The 27,324-nt window shown below is 37.5% G+C and overlaps 1 protein-coding gene across 5 annotated transcripts in view; it reads left to right on the top strand.

Moving 5' to 3' along the window:
• Positions 1-27,324, top strand: part of CSDE1 (cold shock domain containing E1) — a 32,701-nt gene that overhangs the window by 3,814 nt on the left and 1,563 nt on the right. Inside the window, exons 2-20 of one of the 5 annotated variants that reach the window (XM_045203492.2) lie at positions 3,899-4,305; positions 6,873-7,019; positions 8,690-8,888; positions 9,873-9,982; positions 10,384-10,476; positions 11,093-11,190; positions 14,131-14,212; positions 14,786-14,914; positions 15,015-15,140; positions 15,735-15,947; positions 17,453-17,593; positions 17,678-17,842; positions 20,064-20,171; positions 20,753-20,928; positions 21,536-21,648; positions 22,856-22,975; positions 25,348-25,526; positions 26,139-26,302; positions 27,054-27,186. In XM_045203492.2, coding sequence (XP_045059427.2) covers positions 6,882-7,019; positions 8,690-8,888; positions 9,873-9,982; positions 10,384-10,476; positions 11,093-11,190; positions 14,131-14,212; positions 14,786-14,914; positions 15,015-15,140; positions 15,735-15,947; positions 17,453-17,593; positions 17,678-17,842; positions 20,064-20,171; positions 20,753-20,928; positions 21,536-21,648; positions 22,856-22,975; positions 25,348-25,526; positions 26,139-26,302; positions 27,054-27,186 — 2,487 coding nt within the window. In that variant the 5' untranslated portion in view covers positions 3,899-4,305; positions 6,873-6,881. The remainder of the gene's footprint in view (positions 1-3,898; positions 4,306-6,872; positions 7,020-8,689; positions 8,889-9,872; positions 9,983-10,383; positions 10,477-11,092; positions 11,191-14,130; positions 14,213-14,785; positions 14,915-15,014; positions 15,141-15,734; positions 15,948-17,452; positions 17,594-17,677; positions 17,843-20,063; positions 20,172-20,752; positions 20,929-21,535; positions 21,649-22,855; positions 22,976-25,347; positions 25,527-26,138; positions 26,303-27,053; positions 27,187-27,324) is intronic. The other 4 variants (XM_024569989.3, XM_045203493.2, XM_024569991.3 and 1 more) reach the window with 4 other exon arrangements.

Here is a 27,324-nt window from a genome sequence, read left to right as displayed (position 1 = left end):
GAAAAAAGTGGGTTAGTTGGTGGGACAATTTTGTAGACTTTCATTAACATTCTCCCCAAGTGTGTGCTTGTACAAACTTTGAGGATAACTTACGAAAATGGTAAACTGGGTTATGTGATACATTTTCGATTGATTACTGAGATCACATAAATTGTTTTAGTTCAACATTTATTAATTTGGTGCCCACTGTGCTTGGCTTCTGCTAGACTTTTCATGTAAATTGGCAAATTGAAAGAGCTAGTAAAAAACAAAACAGGTGATGATAAATTTAAGACAGGTGAAATAGGGATTAACTGTTTGTCTTTTCAGTTCAAGAAAAGGGATTAGCTTTAACTCCTGAAACAACATGACATAATAGTTGACAATTAACTAATGGTGATACTGTTTACTTATGGAGCAAAGGAGAAAGGAGTTGATTTCTTAGCAGTCAGGGAGAGGGATCCACATTTAAATTGTTCCTTAGTTTTTTTATTGGTGCTCTGTGAATCACGTGACTTAGGTGCCTAGGTTTTGGAGAGGTAGAACTGATGCACTGAGGTTCAGAGGGCTAAGGCAAAAGTTGTCGTTCGTACCATCCATGAGCGTTAGTGATCTTGGCATGCGTGGATAGCCAATTTTATGAAAATGCCCGACAAATACCTTTATAGTGTTTGAATAAGTGTTAATTTGATTGAAAAGCATTTAGTTAACGATGGAAGTCTCAGCTGGGAAGATACTAATGAAATGAAATTTAGCCACTCTCAATTATTCATGAGTTAGTGGGTTTGTTTGAACTTTGATATATCCTAATAGGCTTTATTAATGCCCAAGACTGGCCCTGCAGTACTTGGGGTTTTAGATTCTGGAAGTGTCTTGTTTCTGTGTTACTAAGTGACAAACCTGGCCGTTCTTAACATAATATTGTACAACACCCTAGACTGGGTTAACTCAGTTCAGGTTTTTCAAGATAAGTTGTTTTTCTTGATTCTTTGTGTCAATACATACAACCTTGTTAGTAGTTTGAAATTCTCATCAGTGTCATCAGATAGCAGTTCTGAGGTCTTTGGGTTCATAAATAGACCTAAGCTTTTGAGGTTAAACCAGTGTTCCAAATCCATATTTTTAAAAAGAAAAGGTTATTTCTTGATTGGGTTGGCCAGAAAGTTCATTTATTTTTGCCGTAAGATGGCTCTAGTAATGCTTAGTTGTCTTTAACTTCATTCAAAACAGTTCGGTTAAGATTGTATTGTGACAGCTGTCATATCAGCGTGCCTTTAAAAAAAACACCAAAATTGGTGATTTTTTTGTGCAGCCATTTTAATATTGAAGATGCAAGAAAATTTGCAATATTTTCTGCATATTTTTTATTTCAATAAAGTAAAAATGCAACTGAAAAGCAGAAAAAGATTTGTGCAGTGTATGGAGAAGGTGCTGTGACTGATCGAATGTGTCAAAAGTGGTTTGTGAAATTTCTTGGTACTATGACCCTGGCCAAATAATTCCTTGCTGTGGGGCTGCCTTATGCATTGGAAGGGGTTTAACTCCCCTGGCCTCTACCCACTAGGAGCCAATAGCAGGAGATAACTGACATACTCAAAATATCCACATAAATAAAGTTATTGGTAAAAATGAAAAATGTACCTTTTATTTTATGGGGGAAAACCATACGAACTTTCTGACCAACCCAGTAGGATAGAGACACCTTGAGTGGTGGTTCTTAAACCCTGGTTGCAATTCAGAGACAGCTTGGGGAAGGGGAATAAAGAACATATACCAATTCCTGGGACCTAACCTTAGTGAAGTTAAATTACAATGTCAGAGTGGGGTTCAGGCTTTGAATTTTTTTAAAGTTACCCAGATGATGGCTGGGTTGGATATGCAGCCAGAATTAAGAATTTTCCATCTAGCCCTGGCCGAGTAGCTCAGTCTGTTAGAGCATCATCCAGATATGCCAATGTTGTGGGTTTGATTCCTTAGTCAAGGCACATAAGAATCAACCAATGAAGGCATAATAATAAAAATTAAAAAAAAAAAAAAACTCCCTATCTAGGGTGCTGGAAAAGGCACTGAGGATTTTGGACAAGGAGATGAGATGAAATTGGAGTTTTAGATCAGTCTGGCACTGTTATTTCGTAGCAAATGGAAGGGATTGACACTGGAAGTTAACAGATGCGTTAGATACCTGGACTAACATGATTTCATTTAGGACAAAAGATGAATATAAAAGATCTTTAAAGACTATTGTTAAGATCCACAACATTGGGTGTGGAAGTAACCTTACTTCAGGCCAGTTCAATTACTCTGTGGAAAGTGGGCATAGGTATACTTTAAAACTTCCCAAGTGACTTGAGAACCCTACATGGAAGAATAAGAAGTAGCTAGTCTGGGTAATAGGAGAAAGATTTAAATAAAATTGTGGCCAGAACAAATGTAATATTTGAAGTAACAATGTAACATCATGGAATGTTAGATACAGTCACCCAAAAAAAATGGCCACAGTGATCCCTTGGCAGCACATACACTAAAATCTGAACGATACAGATAAGAGGGAAAGGCCACAAATCAATTGCTACCCAGTTTTCATTTTGCACATGAAAAACTGAAATTTAGATTAAATAATTTCACTTGTTCCTGGAATTTTGCTAGTAGCAGTGATTAGAATTGAGCTCTGCTAGTTTAAGCTATCTCACCACCTCGGACCTCTCTCCTTATAGTTTTTATTTGTGATGTTTTCCAAGTATTCTATTCATCTTTCTCTGTATCTCAAACCAAATCTTTCTTTTTCTTCTCCCCAGATAAATCATTTTAGTTAACACTCAAGTCTATGTAAAATAATTTTTATAGCTAATACAAGACACAATTCCATAGTTTTATTTAGACATCTATTTCATTTCTCTTTCTGTTTTATCTCATCTTAATTGTTTCTATTCTATAGACATTTTTCATCTGTTTGTGGCAACAGCTCAATAACATTTATGTTTCCTTCACAAAGTCATCTCCCAAAGGATTCAAGACTTAATACTCTTATATCAAGAACTAATACTGTATTTCCTGTTACATCGAGGTGAAAAGCTTAATAATCTGGCTGCACTACACCTGTCACAGCCCATATCCCGTTTCACCTGAACCCAGCCCTCTGTTCTAGCCAGACTGGCCTATTGATTCCTCTGCAGCAACAAGCCACACTTGTTACACAGTCATTCATGCAATCGACTGCCCTGAAGGCTGGGCATAGAAAATCTTGTGAATGGTCCCTGCTCTCAGGGAACTTAGAATTTAGTGGCGTATTAGGCCTTGGCTTATGTGGTATTTAATGCCTAAAATACTCAGCTGTTTTCTTTCTCTTAAAAATATGTCTGTTTCTCCAAATTAACCTCAAATTCTACTTTTTATTAAAAAGCTTCTTTGACTTTTCTCACCATGTTGCTTCGATGCCCATACAGTGGTGATTAAACAATACACACAGTATCTCTACTATGTGACATAATAGGTACCCAGTTATTAGTTGAGCAAATTATTTTTTGACATTTTGTCCTATATTCTGCTTTTTCTCAGCAAGCATGTAACCTCCCCTAGTGGTGTGAATTTCTTTTATATTTTCCACAATACTTAACACAGTGCTAGCTGTTTATAAAAACCTTGTACTAAATATCAGTATTATACTGTGTAACTTAGAGCTTGAAGGGGGTGTCAACAATGACTAAAATTTCTTGTTTTGAGTGCGTGATGCTAAAGGAGGCATGTACTAACATGTGAGAGATGGTTCACATAACAGCAAATGAATATGCTTCCAAGTTCCCTGTGTTACTTGCTTGACCGATGATTCTAAGTTAATGAAATGAGTTTGTCTCTCTGTGCACGCTCTGTCCCAGATTCTTTTATGGAAGTTAAACTTAATGTCTTCATTTTTTATCTCTAGTATGAAGTGTAACAGAACAGACTTTACCACCTGAAACTGCTGCTTCAAGTTCAGATCAGGCAAAGAACAAGCCTTGAAACAACCAACAAGACCAAAGAAGAGTACACTTAAGTTGAAGACACAACACTTGATCTGAAACAAGAAGTTTGTGCCTACTCAACAGCTTCGAAAGAGCACTTCCCAACGCTGCTAGTAGTCTTTGCTTTCTTCAGTGCTGCACTGTGAGATTGCCCGGTGCAGCAGCAGTTGTATTCTTCAGTAGCTTGATAGATCATTTTCTCTTGCTCTTTCTTTCTTTCTTTTTTTTTTTTTTTAAATACTAGCAACTTTCATCCTTTGAAACGTGTGCTGAAAAAGAATACTCAGCAAATACTACTGAAAGTGCAATATTTGATTATCACTGCGAGGTAGGTCTGTAGTTTCCTGTTGGCAACGATCAGTTTATAATTCTGGATTTCCTAATTATTTGGCCAGATACAGAATATTTTTAATTGGTTCTTTTCTGAAAGTATTATGAAAACTATATTCTCAACTGTTTTGTCTGAAAATATCGACCCTAGATTATTTTATTTAATTTGTTGTCTCTTGTTAGATGGGGGCAGTATTTATGGCCTAAACTAAAATTGTTCACATAAGATTGTATTTATTAGCATTGATTTATTGGTCTCTTAGAAAAACTCCATCTGTACTATTTAGAAGTTAGGATTTCAGATTGGAATGCCCACTGTAGTCTTTGATTGGGGCCGGGGGTGGGGGAGTGTTGTAGCCGAGGATAAAGAAAGCCTGCAGAGAAGGGACGTCATTAAGAGGTAGAGTTGGGAAGGTAGCAGTAGAGTCAGAGAAGTGAAAACACATGCGACCAGAGTGGAGAACACAGTTTGTGGGGTGGGTGCATGTTCTGAAAGGGCTCACTATATTTGACTTTATTCTGTAGCAACATTGCCGGGTGTTTTTAAGCAAGGATTTAATGGATTATGCATTTCAAAATTGACATAGCTTAAGATTTTAAAGTAACACATTCAGAAGTATATCTTTAAAAAGAAATGGTGCACTTTCAAGAGTTGGGCTGAGGGTAGAAAGACATGTTAAGAGCAATGGCTAGAGTTTACTAAGAAAGGTAAACGCTAGGGTATAGTCAGGGAGGTAGACACAAGGTGTTCTAATGGTAGAAGTGATAGGACTTGGTGCCCAGTTGAATGTGAAGATGAGCCTGAAGGGAATTGACTTACAGTCTATCCAGTTGTCCAAGCTAGAAACTTGTTTGTAAAAATGGTGAAGTTTAGCTGGGGGTTTCCTGGAATTAAAATAGGTTGTGGAAATTTATTGTGTTCATTAGCTAATAATCCTAAATTGAGAAAATGTGATAGTATGCAATGTTAAACAATGGAAATTTTCAGAATGTAGAACTATAAAGGGCAATTTTCCTTTTTAATCTTTAGTTTCTCAGTTTTCTAAAGTGGATAGAAATAAAGGTTTGGAATTCAGAAAGGAGTTAATCAGTTTATAGTAATAGATGATGAAGTGCCAAAGAAGAGAATGTATTGTACCATTTGCTTTTACTTGTATTTACCTCCTCATCTGGTTTTCTAAAAATCAATTTTGACTGATTAGATAAGATAATGCAAATTGACTAGCATTTTGTCTTTATTCAATAGGGTAAAAGATAAGATTACAAGGTTTCCACTTCATTTCATTGATATAAATTGTAGAAATGGATTTAAAGTGGAAGTGCTTTTTGTTTAGCCTAATCTTTGTATTCTGAATATTAATTTACTGTGTAAGTTTACCTCTTAACAATGCAGAAACTTTCCACCCTCACCAGAAATCGATTTGGATACTTCATACTATCATGAATTAATATCTGAGGGATGAAATACATGTAGTATTGTTTTATTGCTGCTAATGTAAGTCTGTATCATAGTCTTGGTCTTGGCACACTAGTCAGATCTCATTAGATGGTCATTAATTTCACAACGTAGAAGTTAAAGAACTAGTACAAGGATTCAGAGTGTCAGCTTCCATACTCTTTGCCTGTGCTTGCCCTATTAGCATTCCCTTCTGTCTGGAATCTTTTGGGGAAATCTGTTTGTGAGGGCAGTTAGGTTAAACTAGATAGCTATATTTGCATGTCCACTTAATTGGGCAATTATAAACTGAGAGGCTAAAAGGAAGTGAGGGGGCAGGGCTTCATTGTCAACCTCTTTTCTGAGTTTTCCACTCTTCTCTCAAAACCTAGGTAATAAATGTGATGTGTGGTCTGACTTAGCAATCAGCAAGGCCTCTCCTGTAAATACATAATAAATATTTATAAAAGTTAATTTTTATCTCTGGGCAAAAAAATACAGGGTCTGGCAGAAGTGAGGCCTGCCTGAGTGAGTGTGGTGGGTAAGGTAATAATATGGGTGTAATGATTTATAGTTGTCATTTGAACATTTCACCTAAAATGTCATGTGGTGTGCTTGAGTGTGATATCATTAGGTTACAGAATTACATGCTTATGATTTTGTAATGAAGAGGGGCATTATTTGTGCCGGACCCTGTGTGTGTGTGTGTGTGTGTGTGTGTGTGTGTGTGTGTGTGCGCGCGCGCGCGCGCATCCATATCCCTCTTCCCCCTTTGGCCTATCCTGTGTGTACCCGGCTTTAAGGAGACAAATGATTGAGAATATTGGATTCTGTGTAAAGTTGTGGTCCATTGAGAAGAAATTGGACTGAATTGTTTCAGTGTAGCAACCACTAGAGAATCCTTTGGGAATTTTAAAAATTGTAAAACTTACAGATTAGGGAATGTGAAAGAGCTTTAAAAAATACATTCCAGTTTGATGCTGTAACTTATTTCTTTAGTCAACAGAAATCTGATAAATTATATATTGCTAAAGTAACTTTATGGTAAATCTGTAAAGATACACAGGTTGACTGTTGATAATGGATTAATTTGTTATCGCAGTTATAAACATTGTGCTATGTTATCACAGCTGTTTGAGATGGAGAATGTTTTCACTGTGCCATCAGATCCTCCTCCCCCTCCTACAGCCCCTCCTTCACTTTCTGTACCTTCATCTTCATCTTCTACCTCATCTGGGACAAAAAAACAAAAGAGGACCCCCATGTATCAGAGATCTGTAAGTCAGGGAAGCAGTTGTCCCAGCTTGTTTTTGCTTTGTGTTAAGAGCATGGCTTAGGAGGGCCAGTTTGGTTGAAATACCCTGCAGACTCACTTTCTAACTTTCCTAAGCATTTCCTTCACCTTAAATCTTGAAAAATAAGTTTAGTAGTGTAGGGCCTTGTTCCCCAAAGTGTATTCAAGAATCAGAAGCATTGGTATCACTTTTGGAGCTTGTTAGAAGTGGAGAATCTCAAAATCCCCACTGAATCAGATTTTGTATTTTAACCAAATAGCTAGATCTCCAGGTAATTTAAGTTTGAGAACCTGTAGGTGAGTGTCCAGATTGTAGACATAGGCCTTCTTGGTTTGACTACTCTTATCATTTGACTTTGGCAAGTCATTTAGCCTATCTGTGTCTGTTTCCTCATTGTTAAAATGGGGGTAATATTTCTCGTGGGCTTTTGTAAAAATTGAATGAGTTAATGCATGTCAAATAGAACAATATTTAGCGTGAAATAACGAGAACTTAACCACCTACAGATGTGAACTTTGGTTTGCATGATCTGGCCATCCCACACACTGAAGTATTTATACTTGGCTTTATCTTTCTAGAAATTTGGTGATTTTTTTCCTAATGAAAAATATTTTTATTAGTGGTGTTCAACTTCGGACTTAAACAAAAATGCTTACAAACTAAATTTTAATGAAAGGGCTTAAAACTAGTTGTAAAGCTTTGGATATCTTGCAGCCATAGTAAGTGAAATAGAGACCTAAGCTTTGCTATGGATTTTGCCCAATTTTAAGATTCACTTAGTAAAATAATTTATTTTTATGGCTAAATGAAATATCCAATGTGAGGACAGTATTTGATGATCTAAGCAGGTTTTGCTGCATCTAAATAGTTCCTCTTTTCACTAAGGAACGTTTCCTTTGCTTTATCTGATCATAAAAACAAAAAATTTAGAGATTTTATCAGTGTCAGAAACAGGTGAAGACTTCTTAAAAGTCCCTGTGAAGGCATTGAACAATTTTAGAATTGAAGAGTTATTAATTTTCTTGGAATTTTATGTTAGAAAACTCTTGTTTTCTAACTCACTATTTTGGGTTGCTTTCCTTTAAAGGATTTAAGCATGCATTATTCTGATAGTTTTTAGTTTGAAATAAGTATTGCATATAAAGTTTGTTGTTTAATCACTACTAACTTATTGTCTTTAAGATGCATGGCTTACCAAATAGTATTAAAGTTTCTATTTAAATTTCAAAATAGGTGTTAATAAATTTCTTAAGGAATTGTGCTCGTAGTTCGGGTTGCCATCTCTCGAATATTAGTTACCGTTGTTTTGAAATTATTGTTTTAAGTAATTTAAAGTTAAAGTTAGCTTTTACTTATGTAGTTGGTTTACCTTACTACTAGCCTCTGGAAATTCTGTTTGTCTTGTAAGCAAAAATTCTACCATAAATTGGGGCAATTTCCCAAAGTAACTCAATTATTTGCTCTGAAATGTTTTATTACCTAAATTAACATTTCAAAAATAAAAGCCCATAATCTTCCCTTTACCTATTTTACCTTTATTTTCTTTGCCTTTTTATAATATATTAAAATCGTAGTGATTTGTTCATCAGACCTATGCTGTGGAGATAATGTACAGATCTGTATATATTGCATTCTTTTTCTTTTTAAAACAGATGAGCTTTGATCCAAACCTTCTCCACAACAATGGACACAATGGGTACCCCAATGGTACTTCAGCAGCACTGCGTGAAACGGGGGTTATCGAAAAACTGCTAACCTCTTACGGATTTATTCAGTGTTCAGAACGTCAAGCTAGACTTTTCTTCCACTGTTCACAGTATAATGGCAACCTGCAGGACTTAAAAGTAGGAGGTAATCTGCTGATTCTCCTTTATAAAATTAATCACAAATTTCTCTTCCATATCAACTTGCTCCTGAGAGTATTAGTCTTGGTCTTTTAATTCTACCAATTACTACAGTATGTCTATAAAAAACTTAGTGGACTAGCAGAATTTTGATTTCTTTGTAATATTGACTTTTTGAGGGATAAAAGATTAACTGATTAAAATAACTTGAATATTTTTTAAATAAATACTTGGAAGATTTGACTATTATCCCCCCCAATAATGACTCACTATACTGTATTCCATTTTGGGCCCATGAAAATACTAAATTTTATAATGTTAGTTTTGATTTTACTAGATATGATGTTGGTAGTACCTGAAAAAATAACTCTTGCAGTGTCGCCACTTGCACAGGTATGAAAATTCACCTTGGCTAGCACCATAGAAGCCACTTTTACATGTGAAAATGTATGGCTTATTAAAGCACCGAAGTTACCAGGTATCAGTGTGTGTTTCTTGTAAACATCTTTGAGGGGAAAAAAGTCAGAACAGTGGTCAGCATGAGTATTTGGTGTACTACATACTCTAAGCCCAATGAGACTTATTTTGGTGAATTCTCATTTTACCATGAGGTACAGAAGGGTTTAAAAAACTTGCCAAAGGTCATGATTGTTATAATGCCTTATTTGTAGTACGTGTTTATGCCATGAAAACTAAGACATGGCTTGGTCTAAAGCAATGGTTTTGAAACATGAGTGTATATCTGGAAGGTTTGTTAAAACATAGATTGCTGTACTTCGTGCCCAGAGTTTGTCTTTGAGTGGGTCTGGAGTGGGGCCCAGGAATTTGTCTTTCTGCTGAGCTTCCAGGTGACGCTGCTGCTGGTCCAGGAGCCACACTTTGGGGAGTCACTGGTGTAAGGCAGCTCAAATGCTACGTGAAGTTTAGCTTGAAAGTCAGAAACCATTTTACCAAAATTAGTACAACAAACACAGCACTTTCTTTATTTTAGATGATGTTGAATTCGAAGTATCATCTGACCGGCGGACGGGGAAGCCCATTGCTATTAAGCTGGTGAAGATAAAACAAGAAATCGTCCCTGAAGAACGAATGAATGGACAAGTTAGTGACTTTGATGTTTTATGTTTTCTTCGGGCCCTGCATTTGCATACCTTTCACATTAGAAAAGGAAGATATCCCCCATCTCCTCAGCTTGCACGCAAGAGAGCTACAGTATATAAAGATTACTATTTTAAAATTATATCAGAAGCACTGGCATTTCTTGACCTGAAATACAAATATGGTCAAGACTCAATTTGGGTTTTTATAAATAACCCAAAATTTACACTTACAGTCAACCTGTGTACTGTAAGTTTGAAACTTGGCAGCATGACATCCTCTTGTGGATCATACTAAAATGCATCTCTGTTTATAGTATAGAGGATATTAAAATTCATTTTATATTGCACAGTGCCGCTCCTGAAATGATTAGCAATGGAAATTTTTTTTTTTTTGACTGGTAGGTTGTGTGCGCTGTTCCTCACACCTTAGAGAGTAAATCTCCAGCTGCCCCGGGTCAGAGTCCAACAGGGAGTGTATGCTACGAACGTAATGGGGTAAACTTGTGTATTTTTCTTAAACCTTTGCCTGATCCACCATGTGATCTATAAGCGTACTTTAAAATTCAAAATAGAAAACGTAAGCTGCAGTTGATAAAAATCAATTTTAAATTTGGTTTCTAAGGCTTCGAGTGCAGCATAATCAAAAAATTAAAACCAAAATTTATAGGACTTCCAAGTGTCTTAGCTTGCCCAAGTGTGACCTTAGTTAGAACATTAAGGTAAAATGCTCCTTTTTTAACTCACTTTTTGGGGGGTTGTGGGAGATCTTTTTTTCTGGTTCCTTTTAAGCACTAACTCCGGCTTTTTTGTTTGGAATGCCGTATATAAAAATTGGTTTTTGAAATGTAACTACAGTCTTTGGGCAAATGCTTCCACGTGTGTAAGCTTTTTGAAGTTGGATTGCTGCTCAGCTGTGGACTCGCAGAAGTCATCAGCATCATGGAGGGGAAGTGTGTGTTTACGTAATAAAACAGTGTGCTTCTTACAAAGCATTTAATTTTAAGAAATTTGGCTTAAAATGCCAGTTTAAGAGGTATTTAACAAAGTAAGTCACAGTATACAGTAAACGTGCATCCTGCCCATATAGTAACAATAACTCATTAATTTACAGGAAGTGTTTTATCTGACCTACACCCCTGAAGATGTGGAAGGGAATGTTCAGCTGGAAACTGGAGATAAAATAAACTTTGTAATTGATAACAATAAACAGTAAGTTTTTCTACGTAGGTGATTTTTTTTTTTTACAGTATGAAATTTGAAGGGAGTTAAAAACCTAGCTTGTAAGTCTGGATAATTTTTATGACCTTTTAAACTTTTCATTAATCAGCTAATCATTTTGAGGGCCTATTCCATGATGGGCATTGTACAGGGTGTCAGAAATAGGAAGATAATTAAAACAGCTTTCAAGGAGCTAGCTGTTCCAGAGGTCAGTGAAGGTTTTGCAAAAGCAACACTGTTGTAAGTTTTGAGGGAAGGTCAGGTGGGGGGAGCATTCTGGATAGAGAAAATAATTTGAGTTGATTGAATTGACTGGATCATGGGAAGATAAAGCCTAAGCACTATCCCATAATCAGAGAAGTCTTTGAATGATTTTAAGTATGTTAATTTTAGATTGTAGGAAGTGGTGGAGATGGTAAACTTTTGGAGAGTAGGAATATCCTGACTCAAGGCAGTTATATGAGAGTTAATATGAAAGATGAGGGGCCAATACAGGCAGGCCAGGGGTGGTCCAATGGAGAAGTCAGGTCACATTGAGAAGATAAAGTCATCAAGCATTGTAATTGATTCAACAGAAGTGTGTATTGGAATTAAGAGATGTCCCAAGTGCCATTTTTCTTGCTTGGGGTACTGGATGATGATAGCATTGACTGAACTAAGGAGATATAGCAGAGGGAGTATTAAGGTAAGGGTGGGAGAAGAATTCTACTTATTTTGACATTTAGAATTTGAGGTGTTTGTCAGTATTTCTGGATGAGGATACTGAATATGCGGTTACATGTATAGGTCTAAGACAAGCTAGTAATGGGCAGGAAATAGAGCCATCAATTTCCACAGCATAAGCAGTTAAGGAAAGTGTAGTTAGGAAAGCCTAGGATGTTTGTTTATTTTTATTTTGGAATGGGTAAGATGGGAGATACAAGTACAGAAGGAAGTTAAAAATAGGAAGTTGAGAAAGTGCTAAGAAAGGCACTTTATAATGGCAAAAGCCCCAAGTGCATGTGTAGAATTGTTAGCCTTGAACATTGCCTCTTGTAAGACTAGAATGAATTAGATCGAGGTGAAGGGATGGATATTTACAAATTTTCATCTGAATATCTCAGTTTAATCTCAAGTAGGAATCTAGGGGATAGGGATTGAGTTTGAGGAGGGAGCCAGTGAAAGGGCTTTGCTTAACCTTTTTTTTTTAAGTTCTTACATGTGCCAAGCATTGTATTAAATAGCTGTTAATCCTCAGAACAGCCTCACCCAGTAAGTAAATTTCTTCATTTGTAAAATGAAGTATGTTCTCATGAAGTAACTTGCCTACAATTTTTTTTTTAAGATCTTTGGGACTGGGGGGGAAGAGAGGGAGAGAGACATCCATTGGTTGCCTCATATACACCCCCAACTGGGGACCTGGCCCACATCCTAGGCATGTGCCCTGACCAGGAATCGAACCAATGACCTTTTGGTTCACAGGGAGACACTCAATCTACTGAGCCACACCAGTCAGGGCAACTTGCCTAAAATTTTAAATAGCATTTATTTAAATCCCAATCTGACTCTAAAGCCTGGGGTAAGTTGCAAAGGCGGGTGAGATTTTTTTCAGTGTCTTTGTTAGTCTGCTCAATTTTTGAAATAAGTACAATTGTGTTAAAATTTGTTCGTGAAGAATTAAGGAAGTAATTGCTTGGTCTGCAGCTCTTAAGACAACTACATCAATAAATACATTGCATCTTAAATACAGTCTGCCAACTTTAAAACAAAATCATATTTACATTGCTGCTCAAAGATGGGGACAGTATAGCAACATAATGGTGTATCTAACTGGTTTCAGTGAAGGTGAATCATTTTTTAAAGGATAGCAAATTTTTCCTGTAGTTATTGCATTTACTCATATTTCTATTATGGCTGCTTAATCAGAAAAAAATTAATAGGGTAGTTGCTATTGGGTTGGTCAAAAAGTTCGTTCGTTTTTTTCTGTAAGATGGCTCTAGTAGCACTTAGTTGTCTTTAACTTCATTCAGAACAGTTTTGTTAGATTGTATTGTGACAGCTGTCATCAACCTGCATTTTTAAAAAAACATCAAAATTGGTGAGTTTTTGTGCAGCCATTTTAATATTGAAGATGGAAGGAAATACACATTTTCGGTATGTAATGCTTTATTTTTTCAAGAAAGGTAAAAATGCAACTGAAACACAAAGAAAGATTTGTGCAGTAAGAAGTTTCCGTGACTGATCACATGTGTCAAGGTGCTTTGTGAAGTTTCATGCTAGAGATTTCTTGCTGAATGATGCTCCCCAGTCGGGTAGACCAGTTGAAGTTGATAGGGATCAAACAGAGACATTATTTGAGAACAATCAACGTTATATCGCATTGGAGATAGCTGACATACTCAAAATATCCAAATCACTAAGTTATTTGTGAAAATGAAAAATGAGTCTTTTAATTTATGAAAAAAATTAAACAGACTTCTTGGCCAACCAGTAATTCAGTAACTGCAAACAGGGACAGTCTCTTACTCATCTATTTCCAGTACCTTCGCTTGAAGCACATGAAGCCTACTCAAATGTGCGTTTAATGAATGACCTTCCCAAAACGAGCATTCCTTATCTTTGGTTGCATGCAGTTTGTGCCTTTCTTTTGTTTTAATGGAAAAGGAGAATAGAAGATCGTGTTCCCATGGTGTTATTTTAACATGCCAAGAGAAAAATGATCTATATATGCACTTTTCATTTAGAAAGCTAGGGATTTTGAGCAAAACTTTTTTGTATGTGAAGCCATATAAAAAGGGTCATGTGTCATAAACCTTATGTTTTCTTTCAGTGATAGAATTCTTGAGGCCTCAGGAAACTAGTTTATTGTTTCACAAGACTCATCTAACCAATGCATTTGTCACCCCTCTTTGATTCCCCTCCTGCCCCACCCCCCCAACTGCTCCTTTCTAGTACTGGTGCTGTGAGTGCTCGGAACATTATGCTGGTGAAAAAGAAGCAAGCCCGCTGTCAGGGAGTAGTTTGTGCCATGAAGGTATGTGTCATCAAATTTAAGAAACTTGAGTTTTTTCTTTGACTTTTTTAAGTCTTATACTTCAAACCTAAGCCTTTTGTTTTTCTTTATGTTCCCTTTACAAATGTTTCACTGTTAACCTTAAAAGTTACCCTTTAAGATTCTTTGGTTACTTTATGTTTGGTGGGGGTTTTTTTTAAGATTTTATTTATTTTTAGAAAGGGGGAGGAGAGGGAAAGAGATGGAGAAAAGGAAACATCAGTGTGTAAGAGATATACCCATCGGTTGCCTCTCACACTTCCAACTGGGGACCTGGCCTGCAACCCAGGCATGTACCCTGACTGGGAATCGAACCAGTGACAGTCCACTGAGCACACCAGCCAGGGCTAATTCATTATGTTCTTTTTAAAAGGGTTAATTGAGAATATTAGACTTTATCAAATATATCGTTTCCGTGGCAGTATAATTTTTTTTGGTCATCAGCTTATATTTCTTGAGCAGTATAATTGTTTTGAAAAGTCTTAATTGATTGTAAATTGTCATCATACACATATGCTTGATGGTACATAATTTTTGGTTTTTGTTTGGCTTCAGGAGGCATTTGGCTTTATTGAAAGAGGTGATGTTGTAAAAGAGATATTCTTTCACTATAGTGAATTTAAAGGTGACTTAGACACCTTACAGCCTGGAGATGACGTGGAATTCACAATCAAGGACAGAAATGTAAGATAGTTAACTAATTTCATCCTTGACCTTCTAAGATCAGCAGTGAATTAGGAAACACTTAAAATTACAATCCCCACCTCACTCCCTTTTGATTCAGGGTAAAGAGGTTGCAACAGATGTCAGACTACTGCCTCAAGGAACAGTCATTTTTGAAGATATCAGCATTGAACATTTCGAAGGAACTGTAACCAAAGTTATCCCCAAAGTACCCAGTAAAAACCAGGTAAATGTTATTTTTCTAGAGAGTCGTCTTTGCCTCATCAGTAACAGAAATGTTACTCCATTCAATGAATGTAATTATATGGTAGTGGAACAATGAAATACTTTATATGTATACCTAAACTAAGTAAGAAACCATTGACTTATCTGTGAGTGTGGTTTGTTGTTTTGTTGTTTTACTGGTCAATAAGGGGAAAGGGACAAAAGAAATGCTTGCTAAATTGGAAAAAAATACAGTTTGGGGATCCACCACCACCCACCGCACTGCTAGTTTGTTTCTTCTGTGGGGAAATGAGGTGATGAGACTGGGGGCTATTAAGGCTAAGGAAATGCGAAACATAAAAGACTAAAATTCTTTCCTTAAATAAAACCTCTCAGTATCATAATGCAGGATCTTAACTGCCCCGTTGGGATTTTATGGCTGTGTCACATGACCACAGAACACAAAGCTTTCAAAGTGGACTTAGGTTGTCAACCCCTTTTTTCCCTTTAGGAAACTGTCTGTTAAAAATAACATGGGTTTGCTGTGTGTTCTTGTTTGACTTAGCGCTAGAAGGATGGGAAATCTCCAGCTAAAATAGTTTTTCCTTCTCATCAGAATGACCCGTTGCCAGGACGCATTAAAGTTGACTTTATGATTCCTAAAGAATTTCCCTTTGGAGACAAAGATACAAAATCCAAGGTGACCCTGTTGGAAGGCGATCGTGTTAGGTTTAATATTTCAACAGACCGACGTGACAAATTAGAACGAGCAACCAACATAGAAGTTCTATCGAATACATTTCAGTTCACTAATGAAGCCAGAGAAATGGTAAGTGTTAGCTATTATTAGATAAGTATCCAATGGGGGGAGGAGTATTACATTCAGATTTGTAAATACTGTATTGAAAATTCTTTTAAGTTAATGATATTGGGCAGTTACCTTGTTGAGTTAATTAACACGGAGTGTGCGTCTGTCTGGGTGTGGCCTCTGGCTCTGTCACTTGACATAGATGTGAAAAAGTTCTAGAATGGAAGTTGGGACAGGATGATTTCTAAAGTCTTTTGGGAGTCTGATTATCTGGCGCTTAGATTCAAGTCTGTCATTAGAAAGTAGATTTTCCCAAACTGTTTTTGTAAGATATTCAGTGAACACTAGATTAAACAAAGTCAAGTAGGTTTGTTTTTTCTGTTTTTACAGTGAGATTTTGGAAATTCTTTTAGTGGGTAAATGTTGAAGAGTGACATAGACCAGAATTGTTTGGTACAAGCTCGGTTTTCATGAATTAACTTTTTCAAATGTAATTTACATTAGTTCTATTTGGGTTCATAACATCTATAGTATATTTCAGTGGAATTGGAAACATTCAATGAAAGTTGAAGTTTCTTGGTACTTGTTTAACCTTTACCTTTAGAGAACTGATCTTGTTTGACACTTGCAGTGTGCTTTTAACTAAATCTGGAGATCTAAATGTGTGGGGGGTTTAAAAAAAAAAAACTTTCAAGCAGATTTTGTTTCACTTTATAGCATGAAATACATTATTGAGTAGTTTAGCTAACATCAGGATTTAGCAAACATTAAATGTCAATATTTAGGCTATTTTCGAAGCTGGTTATAGCATGATGTCTATAATCTGTAAAAGTATGCATTGTGTAAATCATTGGTAGGTACATAATAATTGTGCTTCAGTATACATTTGAGTACCATTTCCTCTGGGTGTAATGTCCTCACAGAGCTGATAATTTAGTGAAAAGGAAAAAGGAAAGGATTTCTTTTATTTTCGTCTTCAGACCTAAACTAAATCCTTCCTGTGCCTAAACCCATAAAATATTTGAGACACAGAACAGAGAGTTGCCTTTAGTTGACTTTTGAAGCTCTTGAAGTACAGGCCTGTGGATTTTTAACACTTCTGGAAGTTAATGTTGTCATTGAGCTTGGACTGTGTTTGTAATCCTGTTTTCTGCCGTTTATAGCTGTGTGCTTTGAACAAATTGTTTAGCCTCTGTCAGCCTTGTTTTCCTCACCTTGCAAAAACGTGATAATAGTAAGTCTAACAGAATTGAGAATTAAATGGAGTACATTGTATACAGTTGTTTACATTCACATACAACTTTTTCTAGTGCATATTGGTGAGGAGAGTAGCATCTGGTGAGTTTCAGTTGCTTAGAAGTTTATTTACAACGAATTTGTAATTAAATGGAAAAATTACAATGTAGATACAGAATTTGGGTCATTAATACAGAGAATTCCTAATGAATTTAACTTGATCATGTTTGGATGCTTGAATGTTGTTTTGAAAAGCTTCACAGCCAGTGAAAATATTTTTTGGGTTTCAGGGTGTAATTGCTGCCATGAGAGATGGTTTTGGTTTCATCAAGTGTGTGGATCGTGATGCTCGAATGTTCTTCCACTATAGTGAAATTCTGGATGGGAACCAACTCCATATTGCAGATGAAGTAGAGTTTACTGTGGTTCCTGTGAGTAGGTTTTGTGGGGAAAAGGGGGGGTGGTTCTGGATGCTTCCTTTTTCAGTTTAAGTTACTTTTGTTTATCATTTGTAGGATATGCTCTCTGCCCAAAGAAATCATGCTATTAGGATTAAAAAGCTTCCCAAGGGCACGGTTTCATTCCATTCCCATTCAGATCATCGTTTTCTGGGCACTGTAGAAAAAGAAGCCACTTTTCCCAATCCCAAAACCACTAGCCCAAATAAAGGCAAAGAAAAGGTAAGTTTTACATGATCCAGATGACTTCTGTAGCTCTTTATTCCTTTTCTGCCTAAAGGCAGCCGCTGTCCACAATAATACACAATAATGGAGTGTTCTCTCTTTCGGAATTCCCAGTAATACTAACAGTGAACTAATTGAAGGCAAGGTTTTTTAATCTCAGCATTATGGACATTTAGGACTGGATAATTCTTGTGGGGGTGGGGCTATTCTGTGTACTGTGGGGTGTTTAGCTGCATCCCTGTCCTTAACCCACTAGAAGCCAGTATCTTTCTTCTCCCCCTGTGTGACAGCCCAGAGGGTCTCCAGATACTGCCAGACATCCTAAAGTAACCCCCCTGCTAGGAGCTGCTCTTCTAAAATGGTAACTTTCTTCCAAGCAGTTTAAAACTTCTAAATTTGGGTGGATTTACTTCACACATTTGAACTTCATTTATTTAAAAAATCCACTGAACAGGAAGTATAAAGAGTCTAAAATAATGGCTTCTGCTATCAAGTAAATAACACATTGAGACTTTTACAGAAATAAGTAATTCATACAGAATATAAAATATTTCACTCTGGGAAATTCGAAACTGGCAGAATCGGTGGTGGCTTCACTACAGCATTGACATTCCTCACAGAGCGGAGGTACAGAGGGAAACATTCAGCGTTTCCTTAGACAAGAAAGGGTACTTTTTCTTTGGTGTGGGGATAGGTAGGGGAAATTAGGATGAAAAATCAGGAGACTGGTAGATGAGGAGGTGTTAATTGCTACTCTGAAGAGTTTAGACCTTGTTCTGCACTCAAAGATTTCTGCTGGAGAGTGACATCCGGTGTGCAGTTCAGGGAGATCATGGGAATAGTGCGAACCCTAGATGAGGTGGAGAAAGACAAAGGATGGAAAAGGCTTGGTAGGAAATTAACAGTTTAGTTAGTCCTTGAACTGTAGACAGAGATCATGGATGTAGACAAGAAGACGTACATTAGAAAGATACTGGAAAGCAACATGATTCTAGAAATAACTACTTAGCAGAAGGAGCAGGGGCAGCATCTTGATTACCACTTATTTTGTAGCTTGGGAAGTCCCTTTACCCCTGCTTCATTTTTTAAACTTAAAAATATGATTGTGTCCTGTTTGGTTTTTAAAAGCCCTCACAGTGCCTAGTCCGTGGTAGGAATTTCACAAGTGGCAGATGGTGCTATTAATAATAATAAAAATAAAGTTCAATGGGCCTTAGTTTTAACAGCTGTTAGCTTTCAGAATGCCCTGCTTCCCAAATGTCTCTTGCAACACTGGCTTGACCAAGACCGTCTTCGAGTGAGGCTTTTCTTGGCTTTTTATTTTCTTGTTAGGCCAGGACTATGTCCTAGCAAGTCTTTTCTGTCATTGTACTTATTACAGTGTTTTACACTTAACCATTTTACCAATCTGTCTGTTCTACTAGACTGGGCTCTTTGCCAGCAGGGATTGTCTTACTCTATTTAATGTACTTGGTGTTTGCTGTGTTGTCGGACGTTGATTGGCTATTGAGGTTAATGGGTAGAAAGAGTCAGAGCAAACATAAATGCTGAGATTGTGGCTTCGGTTAATTGGTCAAAGAACTGATGCCATTGGAGACAGACCTGAGTTCACTGCCATCACTTCACTTAACCCAAGTCAGATCCTTTCTGGCCTCACTTCTGGTATTTGACAGTGACTTAAGTGTGACGATGAAAACATTGGTGTGTTAGCGACCTGAATATCAAGTGTTCTGAATGGTGCTAGATGGGTACCAAATAAAATTCTCATGCATTGGTAGATATATGGAAACATTATGTACAAAACACTGTGAGTACTATGGGAGATTCAAAGTCAGTGATACAGAAACTTCCTACCCTACAGAATGTCCACCTGTTTGAAAATACACGCCCAGTTTGATTTCTCATTGGTATGAGAAGTATTGAATGGGCATGTAAATGTTCAGTAAGGTGTCCCTCCTTAACAGCAAAAAAAAATAGGTTCTTAAGACTAAGGGACCCAATTACAGCAAACTGAATCTGTTCTGGCTTAAGGCAAGACCACCTTTTATTCATATGAAAAAATTTATTGTTACAGACAATCCTAGATTAGGAGATTCCTACCGCTGTGCCACTTCTTTGGCTCAAGGGTCTGTAAGAACTATAGCTGCTATTATATTGCTTTTGTTGTTGTTGTTGTTGCTGTTCTTGTCTCCTTCCATTATATTCTCTTATTTTTCAGGAGGCTGAGGATGGTATTATTGCTTACGATGATTGTGGGGTGAAATTGACTATTGCTTTTCAAGCCAAGGATGTGGATGGATCTACTTCTCCTCAAATAGGGGATAAGGCAAGATAATTTTGCTTATTTGAGAGAGGGAGGGTTGAAGGCTGTAATCTTAATCATCAATCCTGCATAATGGTTTCTTTAAACTTCATCAAGTTTTGCTCAAAATTTTGTGTGCTTACAAGTTTACTATATGAACAACTTCCTATTTAAAAGTTTATTCAATTACAACAGGGTCTAGCAAGCTCTTTGTTAAGCTTTTTGAGGAGCCAATATTTAAGATATGCCTAAACCAATTAGCTTAGATAAACTTAGTATTGGTAAGAAAGTTAAAACAACCACTAAAACATTAAAGTAAAACCCCACCAATGATTTTACATTGCTGTTCATTTTTCTCATACTCAGTGTGTCTGGTTTCTGAATGTCCTCCTATAGAGAAATAAGAATTTATAAGGAATACATACTGAAGAACAAAACTTGATCCTTTGTGAAAAGTGGGATGGACAGACCAGGGTTAGTTCTGGTGAATATCTGTTTCATCAGAGCATTTACAAAGGATAATTAGAGTGGAAAGCATGGGCTGAGTTAAGGAGCTCGTGTGGAAATGACATGGTGTTAATAATGAGCACCCTTATTTCTCACAGGTTGAGTTCAGTATTAGTGACAAACAGAGGCCTGGACAGCAGATTGCAACCTGTGTGCGACTTTTAGGTCGTAATTCTAACTCCAAGAGGCTCTTGGGTTATGTGGCAACTCTGAAGGATAATTTTGGATTTATTGAAACAGCCAATCATGATAAGGAAATCTTTTTCCATTACAGGTGAGGAATGCCTTTTTAGGAGCTTAGAGCTTACTATTCATTTGGATTTTGGAGTCAAAAACATATAATATTGGGTGGCTACCTATGTTTCAATTCTAAATTTCGGATTGATGAAAAGTTAGTCATCTACCTTTATATAGAGAACATGTGGCCAAAAGACGTAGAAAGGCCTGTACCTGCTTTGAACGTTGGGTGGGAGCCTTTCTGCTTCGATGAAAGGATACTGTTTCACATGTTGCTACCAGAGAGCTGTGCATATGATTTGGTGTGATGAGATAGCATAGAGTTACCTCTTTGGGTTCCTAGAACTAGACAGTTCCTGTCTGAATCCAGGCTCTGCCACTTGCTACCTGTGTAACATTTTTAATCAAGTGAAATTAACCTCCTGATATCTTAGTTTTATTATCTTGAAGCCGGGGATAATGGTACCTTTTCATCGGGTATTTCTGAGGACTAAATAAGTCAGTATGTATAATGTGCTTAAAACAGTATCTATCATAGGTAGGCACACCATGAATGTTTTTGTATGAGAAAGAAAGGCTGCTTGTTACTGTTGTTATTTTGTGGTGGTTGCTTATTGAAATGTCCCTTTCTTTCCCACTTGCAGTGAGTTCTCTGGTGATATCGATAGCCTGGAACTGGGGGACATGGTGGAGTACAGTTTGTCCAAAGGCAAAGGCAACAAAGTCAGTGCAGAAAAAGTCAACAAAACACACTCGGGTAATTTATTCAGTCTATGTCCTGGGTGGGAGAGGGAGCAAAAATCCAGCTGTTCCAGATCAATGGTTCTCCGAGTGTGATCCTCAGATTCAGCGGTATCACCTGGCCACTTTTTAGAAATACAGGTTCTCTGAGCCCACCTCAGACCTCCTGGAACTCTGGGGACGGACAGTCTGTTCTAAGAAATCCTTCAGGTGATTCTGATGTTCTCCTACGCTGAAGTTTGAGAACCACTATTCTATGTATCTTAGGTTATTTGCTTTATTTTCAATTCATTTATCTCCTTTTAAAAAAAATAACCCCAAGATATAAATCTCCATGGTTTGGGGGAGAGGGCCTTTCCTCTAGAAAACCATTTCGGAGAAGATTTAGTCTAAATGTGAAAAGTAATGGGAACTTAAGTAAATCATTGATACTTAGCATCTCCAACTTTTAAAAAACCTGCAAACTTAACTTTTGGCTTTTATCCAAATTCCCCAAATAACACTTTCTCTTAGACTTAGAGAAATGACAGCCAAGAGTGTTCATTTCAATTCAGTAAATATCTTAAGTGCATGCTATATTTTGGGTACTGGAGGCAGAGTGGTGAAGAAAGCAGCAAATCCCTGCCTTTGATGGGGTTTTTTTTTTTCCTGTTTTTGTTAGGTTTTAAGTAGAGAATACAAGTAAACGAGATGAATAAAAATATTGTGTGTAGTATGTTTAGAAAGATAGCAATACATATTATTAAGATAAAATAAATCAGGAAAGAATAAAAGTATTGGGGTTGTCATTTTAGGGACCAGGGAAGGCCTCACTGAAACGATGATATTTGGTCACCTGGAAAAGACAAGAGGGCCAGACATGTTTTATGTTTGAGTGCCATCAGACCTCAGTTGCTGAACAAAAACTTCAGGTCTTGCTTCTCCACACAACAGCCCACAAGCTGATGCCTGTATGATCAGTCACATGTCACTGAGTCAACAAAGGAGATTTGGTTTTTAAACAAAATGCCTCTTGAACAGTTTTCTGGAATGAATTAAGTTTGAGGGCTGAGGCTCCACTGTACTTCTTAATTCCTTATACAAATTAGATTTATTATAAGGGTAGTTTAGAAGTAAATAGCAACCATCTGTTAGCATTTGTTCTGATGATTTTTGCTTTCTTTCCTGTGGGATAGAGTTTAAATAAAATTGTCGAGTGAGGTATGCACACTTGTGTTTTGCAGTGAATGGCATTACTGAAGAAGCTGATCCTACCATCTACTCGGGTAAAGTTATTCGCCCCTTGAGGAGTGTCGATCCAACACAGACTGAGTACCAAGGAATGATTGAGATTGTGGACGAAGGTAAGAGGGTCTCTCTCAGATGGTTTGAAATTTGCCCTAACTCAGATGAGCACTTTGAAGATTTGAAAATACAAAGGTTTTTGTTACAGTTGTTTTCAGATCCCTTAAAAACTTAACCAAGGAAATACATGTCTGTCTTTCCCATGCTTGGTTTTTATTTTTATATCCCTTGGAAAAGAAATCAGCCTGGATTTAAGTAGTGAACAAATGATTACTGGGTGAGTATGAGACTGATAAACACTTGATAAACGTTCACTGTATCTATTCCTTAATAGCTAAGGTTCCAAGGGGATTCTACAAATTACTTGTCTCTAAGCCAACGCTCCCTATGTTTTGCATTTTCTGCTTTTTTTTCCTCCCCATCTTCAGTAACTCCCTGAGTTCTGGTACCCCCTCACCACCAACAGTTAACACTCGAAAGGCCAACTACGCATAAAATAAGTTTGCAATAGAAGTGGTAGTAGGGAAAACTGTATAATTAGGATAGCAAAATTACCATAATAATTGGGTTGAGGAGAGGGTTTGAAATTCCAGGCAATGATGACAGTTTGGCTCACAAACAGAATAAATCTTGTGCTGTCTAGGGGTCAGAGAGAACATAGAATGGGGAAGAGCAGGGTATTTGATGGAAAGCAGTGAACCATTACAACATGTTCCTTTATCTCATGAGGTTCTTAGGAATTTCTGTTTTATGTAGGCCCAGTACCCCACTACACACACCTCTCCAAACATAAGTTAGTTTTATAGCAAACCAGTCTTTCAAACGAGTGCCACAATGACCTCTGAAAGGGCCTTAGGGATACGGCACCTAACTTTAGCTCATGAGGTAATATTAAGTGTCCCCAGTGTCACTGTTACTTCCTTTTGCATTCCCAACCCTTTGGTCCACTTACTCTTCAACCCTGACTATAGGATATAGTCCAGAGTAAGGATTTTGAGGAAAAGGAATCTTTTCTGAAATCTCTTAAGTCTAGAGTTGTCCGAGAATTGGCAGGCCACATTTTCCCACTTGGTGAGACCAGCTCTTTATTTAGGAGTACAGCTGTAACTCAGGATAAGACCATGAGCTTTGGAGTTGGTAGACCTAGATGTGAAAATCAGCTCTTCCACTTGTAGCTGTGTAACTTTGGACAGATTGACTTCAGTCTTCCCTAGCTCAGTTTCCGTCTGCAGACCGGCACTCATCCACTGAGCCACACCAGCCAGGGCTCTAGTATTGAATGTATGGAAGTTCATGTTAACACCGCTCCATCAGACCACCTGTCTAACCCTTCTGCATGACTTAATCTGTTGGAAGTATCTCCTCAAAGTTTGTGGATCCTCTGTGTTTGAAAATTCTTACCTCCAAAATCAACAGAACGGTTAAATGGATTTGCAGTTCTGAAGCTCCCATTTGCACCTGAACTTTTTTCTCCTTTTCTCCACCTTCTTTGGTTCGGTGGATTCAGCATCCAGGTGAATTGATGATAAGCAGCTGAACTCTTTAGCCCGGTTTTTATCTACAACCTGCACAGACCTCCAGCCAACTTTTTACTCTGGAGCAGACATCAGCAAATACGGTGGCTTGCTTTTAGAAAGTTGTTTTGAAACAGCCATGACCACATGTTTACATATGGGGTAGACAAAAATAGGTTTACAGTTGTGAGTGTGCAAAACAGAGCTTATGGTATTACTTATTCGTTACTGTACTATTTTCTATACAGACAACTGTAAGCTTTCTTGTGCCTGCCCCGTGTTGTCTTTGGTTGCTTTCTGACTATAGCAGCACAGTCGAGTAGTTGTGACAAAGACAGGATGGCCTGTAAGCCTAAAATATTTACTGTTCAGCTCTTTAAGGAAAAGTGTGCTGAGCCCTGATTTAGGAGAAAGGTGCCTGTTGGTTTGAGGGAACCACAATCAGAACAAAGAAAGGGAGTGAGAGGGCAAAGAACTGTATTCACATTGTCTTTGCCTGCTCCTGGCTTATTGTTTCATGCCCAGTTGGGTATGGGTCAGAAATATTTTTGGCTGGTGGGCTCATATTGTGAACTTGAGAAAAAGATAATTAGTGAGTCATATTAGCAACCCATAGTGCTTAAAAAGATCAGATACTTAGGTAATGAGATTGTGAGCAATAGTGTTGTTTTTCATTTTGTAAGTATTATTTAAAACTCTTCATTAGCTATTAAGGTAATAATGAGCTACAGGTTCTTGTTGTTCGCTGTAGTATTTAGCATTTAGGATTTCCTTTTAGCTTGAAAGTAGAATGTCTGGGGTGTAAAAATACATATTTTAGGGAAACTTAAGACATTTTTAGCAACTTATTAGGATCATCAAGAGAGGGCTTTCATGAAATACTAGCTTTTAGTCTTTGTACCTATCTCTTCTTACAGGGGATATGAAAGGCGAGGTCTATCCATTTGGCATAGTTGGAATGGCCAACAAAGGGGATTGCCTGCAGAAAGGGGAGAGTGTCAAATTCCAATTGTGTGTCCTGGGCCAAAATGCACAGACTATGGCCTACAACATCACACCTCTGCGTAGGGCCACTGTGGAGTGTGTGAAAGATCAGGTAAGTGGTGGTATCTCTGGGTCTGAATTTGATCCTTTTATAAGTTGGTAATAACCAGATAATAACCAAAACCTGAAATTTTTTCAGCCAAAGTTGGAACTGTCAACCATTTATTTGGTTTTTATTTCCACTTTACCCTTTTTTCAGTGATTTGAGGTGACATATAAAAACATGAAGAACATCAGTGATACAACTAACATTACATGATGGGGCAAATAAACTGAGTTTGCAGACTTGAAAGACTGTAAGACTGTACACTTTAAACCTCAGAGCTGCTTCTGCAGACCACGCTAAGAAAGAAACCATGTGTAAGAGTGTTTGTGAAGCAAGCTTAGGGCGAACAAAGCTATTCCTGGTACTTAGATCTCAAGAAAACCCCTGTGGGTCCTCAGAACATTTTCTTAATGTCAGTACTGTGAATACAGTATTTGTATGGCTGTTTTTTGTAATACCATAAACTGCCTTAATAATTCCAGAAGGGATCAAAACCACACATAGGCTTATGTAACAGTTCCTTAATGATTTTATGTAATTCAAAATTTAGCTCATATAATAGATGAAGGCACAAGGCAACCTTTATTTGTTTCAGCCAGGCTTTTTTTCTTATTCCAGTTTGGTTTCATTAACTATGAAGTAGGAGATAGCAAGAAGCTCTTTTTCCATGTGAAAGAAGTTCAGGATGGCGTTGAGCTACAGGCTGGAGATGAGGTGGAATTCTCAGTGATCCTTAATCAGCGCACTGGCAAGTGCAGCGCGTGTAATGTTTGGCGAGTCTGGTGAGTTTTTGCTGTTGGATTAGCAGTCTCCCTGGGCTGTCTCTTGTGCTCTCGACTTTATCACATTTCTTCACTTTTCCATCTGTGTTTTTTCATCCTCTTCTGCCACTCTGGTTATTGCTTGATACTTCCTGTTTTTTACCTCTAGTCTTCATTGTGTAAACTCTTGGTCTCATAAATCTGGCCCAGTGAAATATTAATCGGGCACTTGCTACATGATATATCCTAAACGTAAAGATTGTGTAGTCCTTGTTCTTAAAAGATTCTGCTTATCTCTTTTTTTATCCCCCCTTTCATTACACCACTTCAAGGTTATATGGTGCTTAAAAGTCTCATTTCGTAGTTCAGCAGTTCTGGCTCTTTGCGTTTTTTGGTTTTTTGACCTAAAAAAATAGTAACATTGTTACTATGCAAGGAGCTGGCAGTCTCTGGAAGTATTTGTGTTTTACCCTTGTAAGGTTTTTCACACCCACTACCTTGTTTTATGTTGTCTGTGGACCAATCTAGGGATGATCCTCACCCAAATGATTCTTCCAGCTCCTGTATAGTAATCAGCCTTGAGTTGGGAATAAAAACACAAACAAACTTGTCTGTCCTGTCTTGCTAGCTAGCTAGCTGGCTAAATGAGGCAAGAGTTGCCCTCTCATTAAAACTGAGTCATTTGGGTAGTTGTGTGGAAAACATGCTCCTGTGAGTAGTTCCTTTCTTCCCACCAAGTGTTGCTGCTTCTCATTTCTTGACTTTGTTACAGTGAGGGCCCCAAGGCGGTTGCAGCTCCGCGGCCTGACAGGCTGGTCAATCGTTTGAAGAACATCACCCTGGATGATGCCAGTGCTCCTCGCCTAATGGTTCTTCGTCAGCCAAGGGGACCAGATAACTCAATGGTATGATGACATACACAGTTTTGGGGGCTGGGAGGGACACTGACAGACCAGCATAATAAATACTTGAGGTCCTAGTTCTACATATCTCAGAGAGCTTAATAAGGAACATCAGTGTTGTTTTATAACCAGTTGGGAGTC

Source organism: Desmodus rotundus, chromosome 12 (genome assembly GCF_022682495.2).
Source record: "Desmodus rotundus isolate HL8 chromosome 12, HLdesRot8A.1, whole genome shotgun sequence".
In the NCBI taxonomy this organism is placed as follows: Eukaryota; Metazoa; Chordata; class Mammalia; order Chiroptera; family Phyllostomidae; genus Desmodus; species Desmodus rotundus.
Note: the sequence above shows the minus strand (reverse complement) of the source record. Positions and strands in the feature narration are given on the sequence as shown.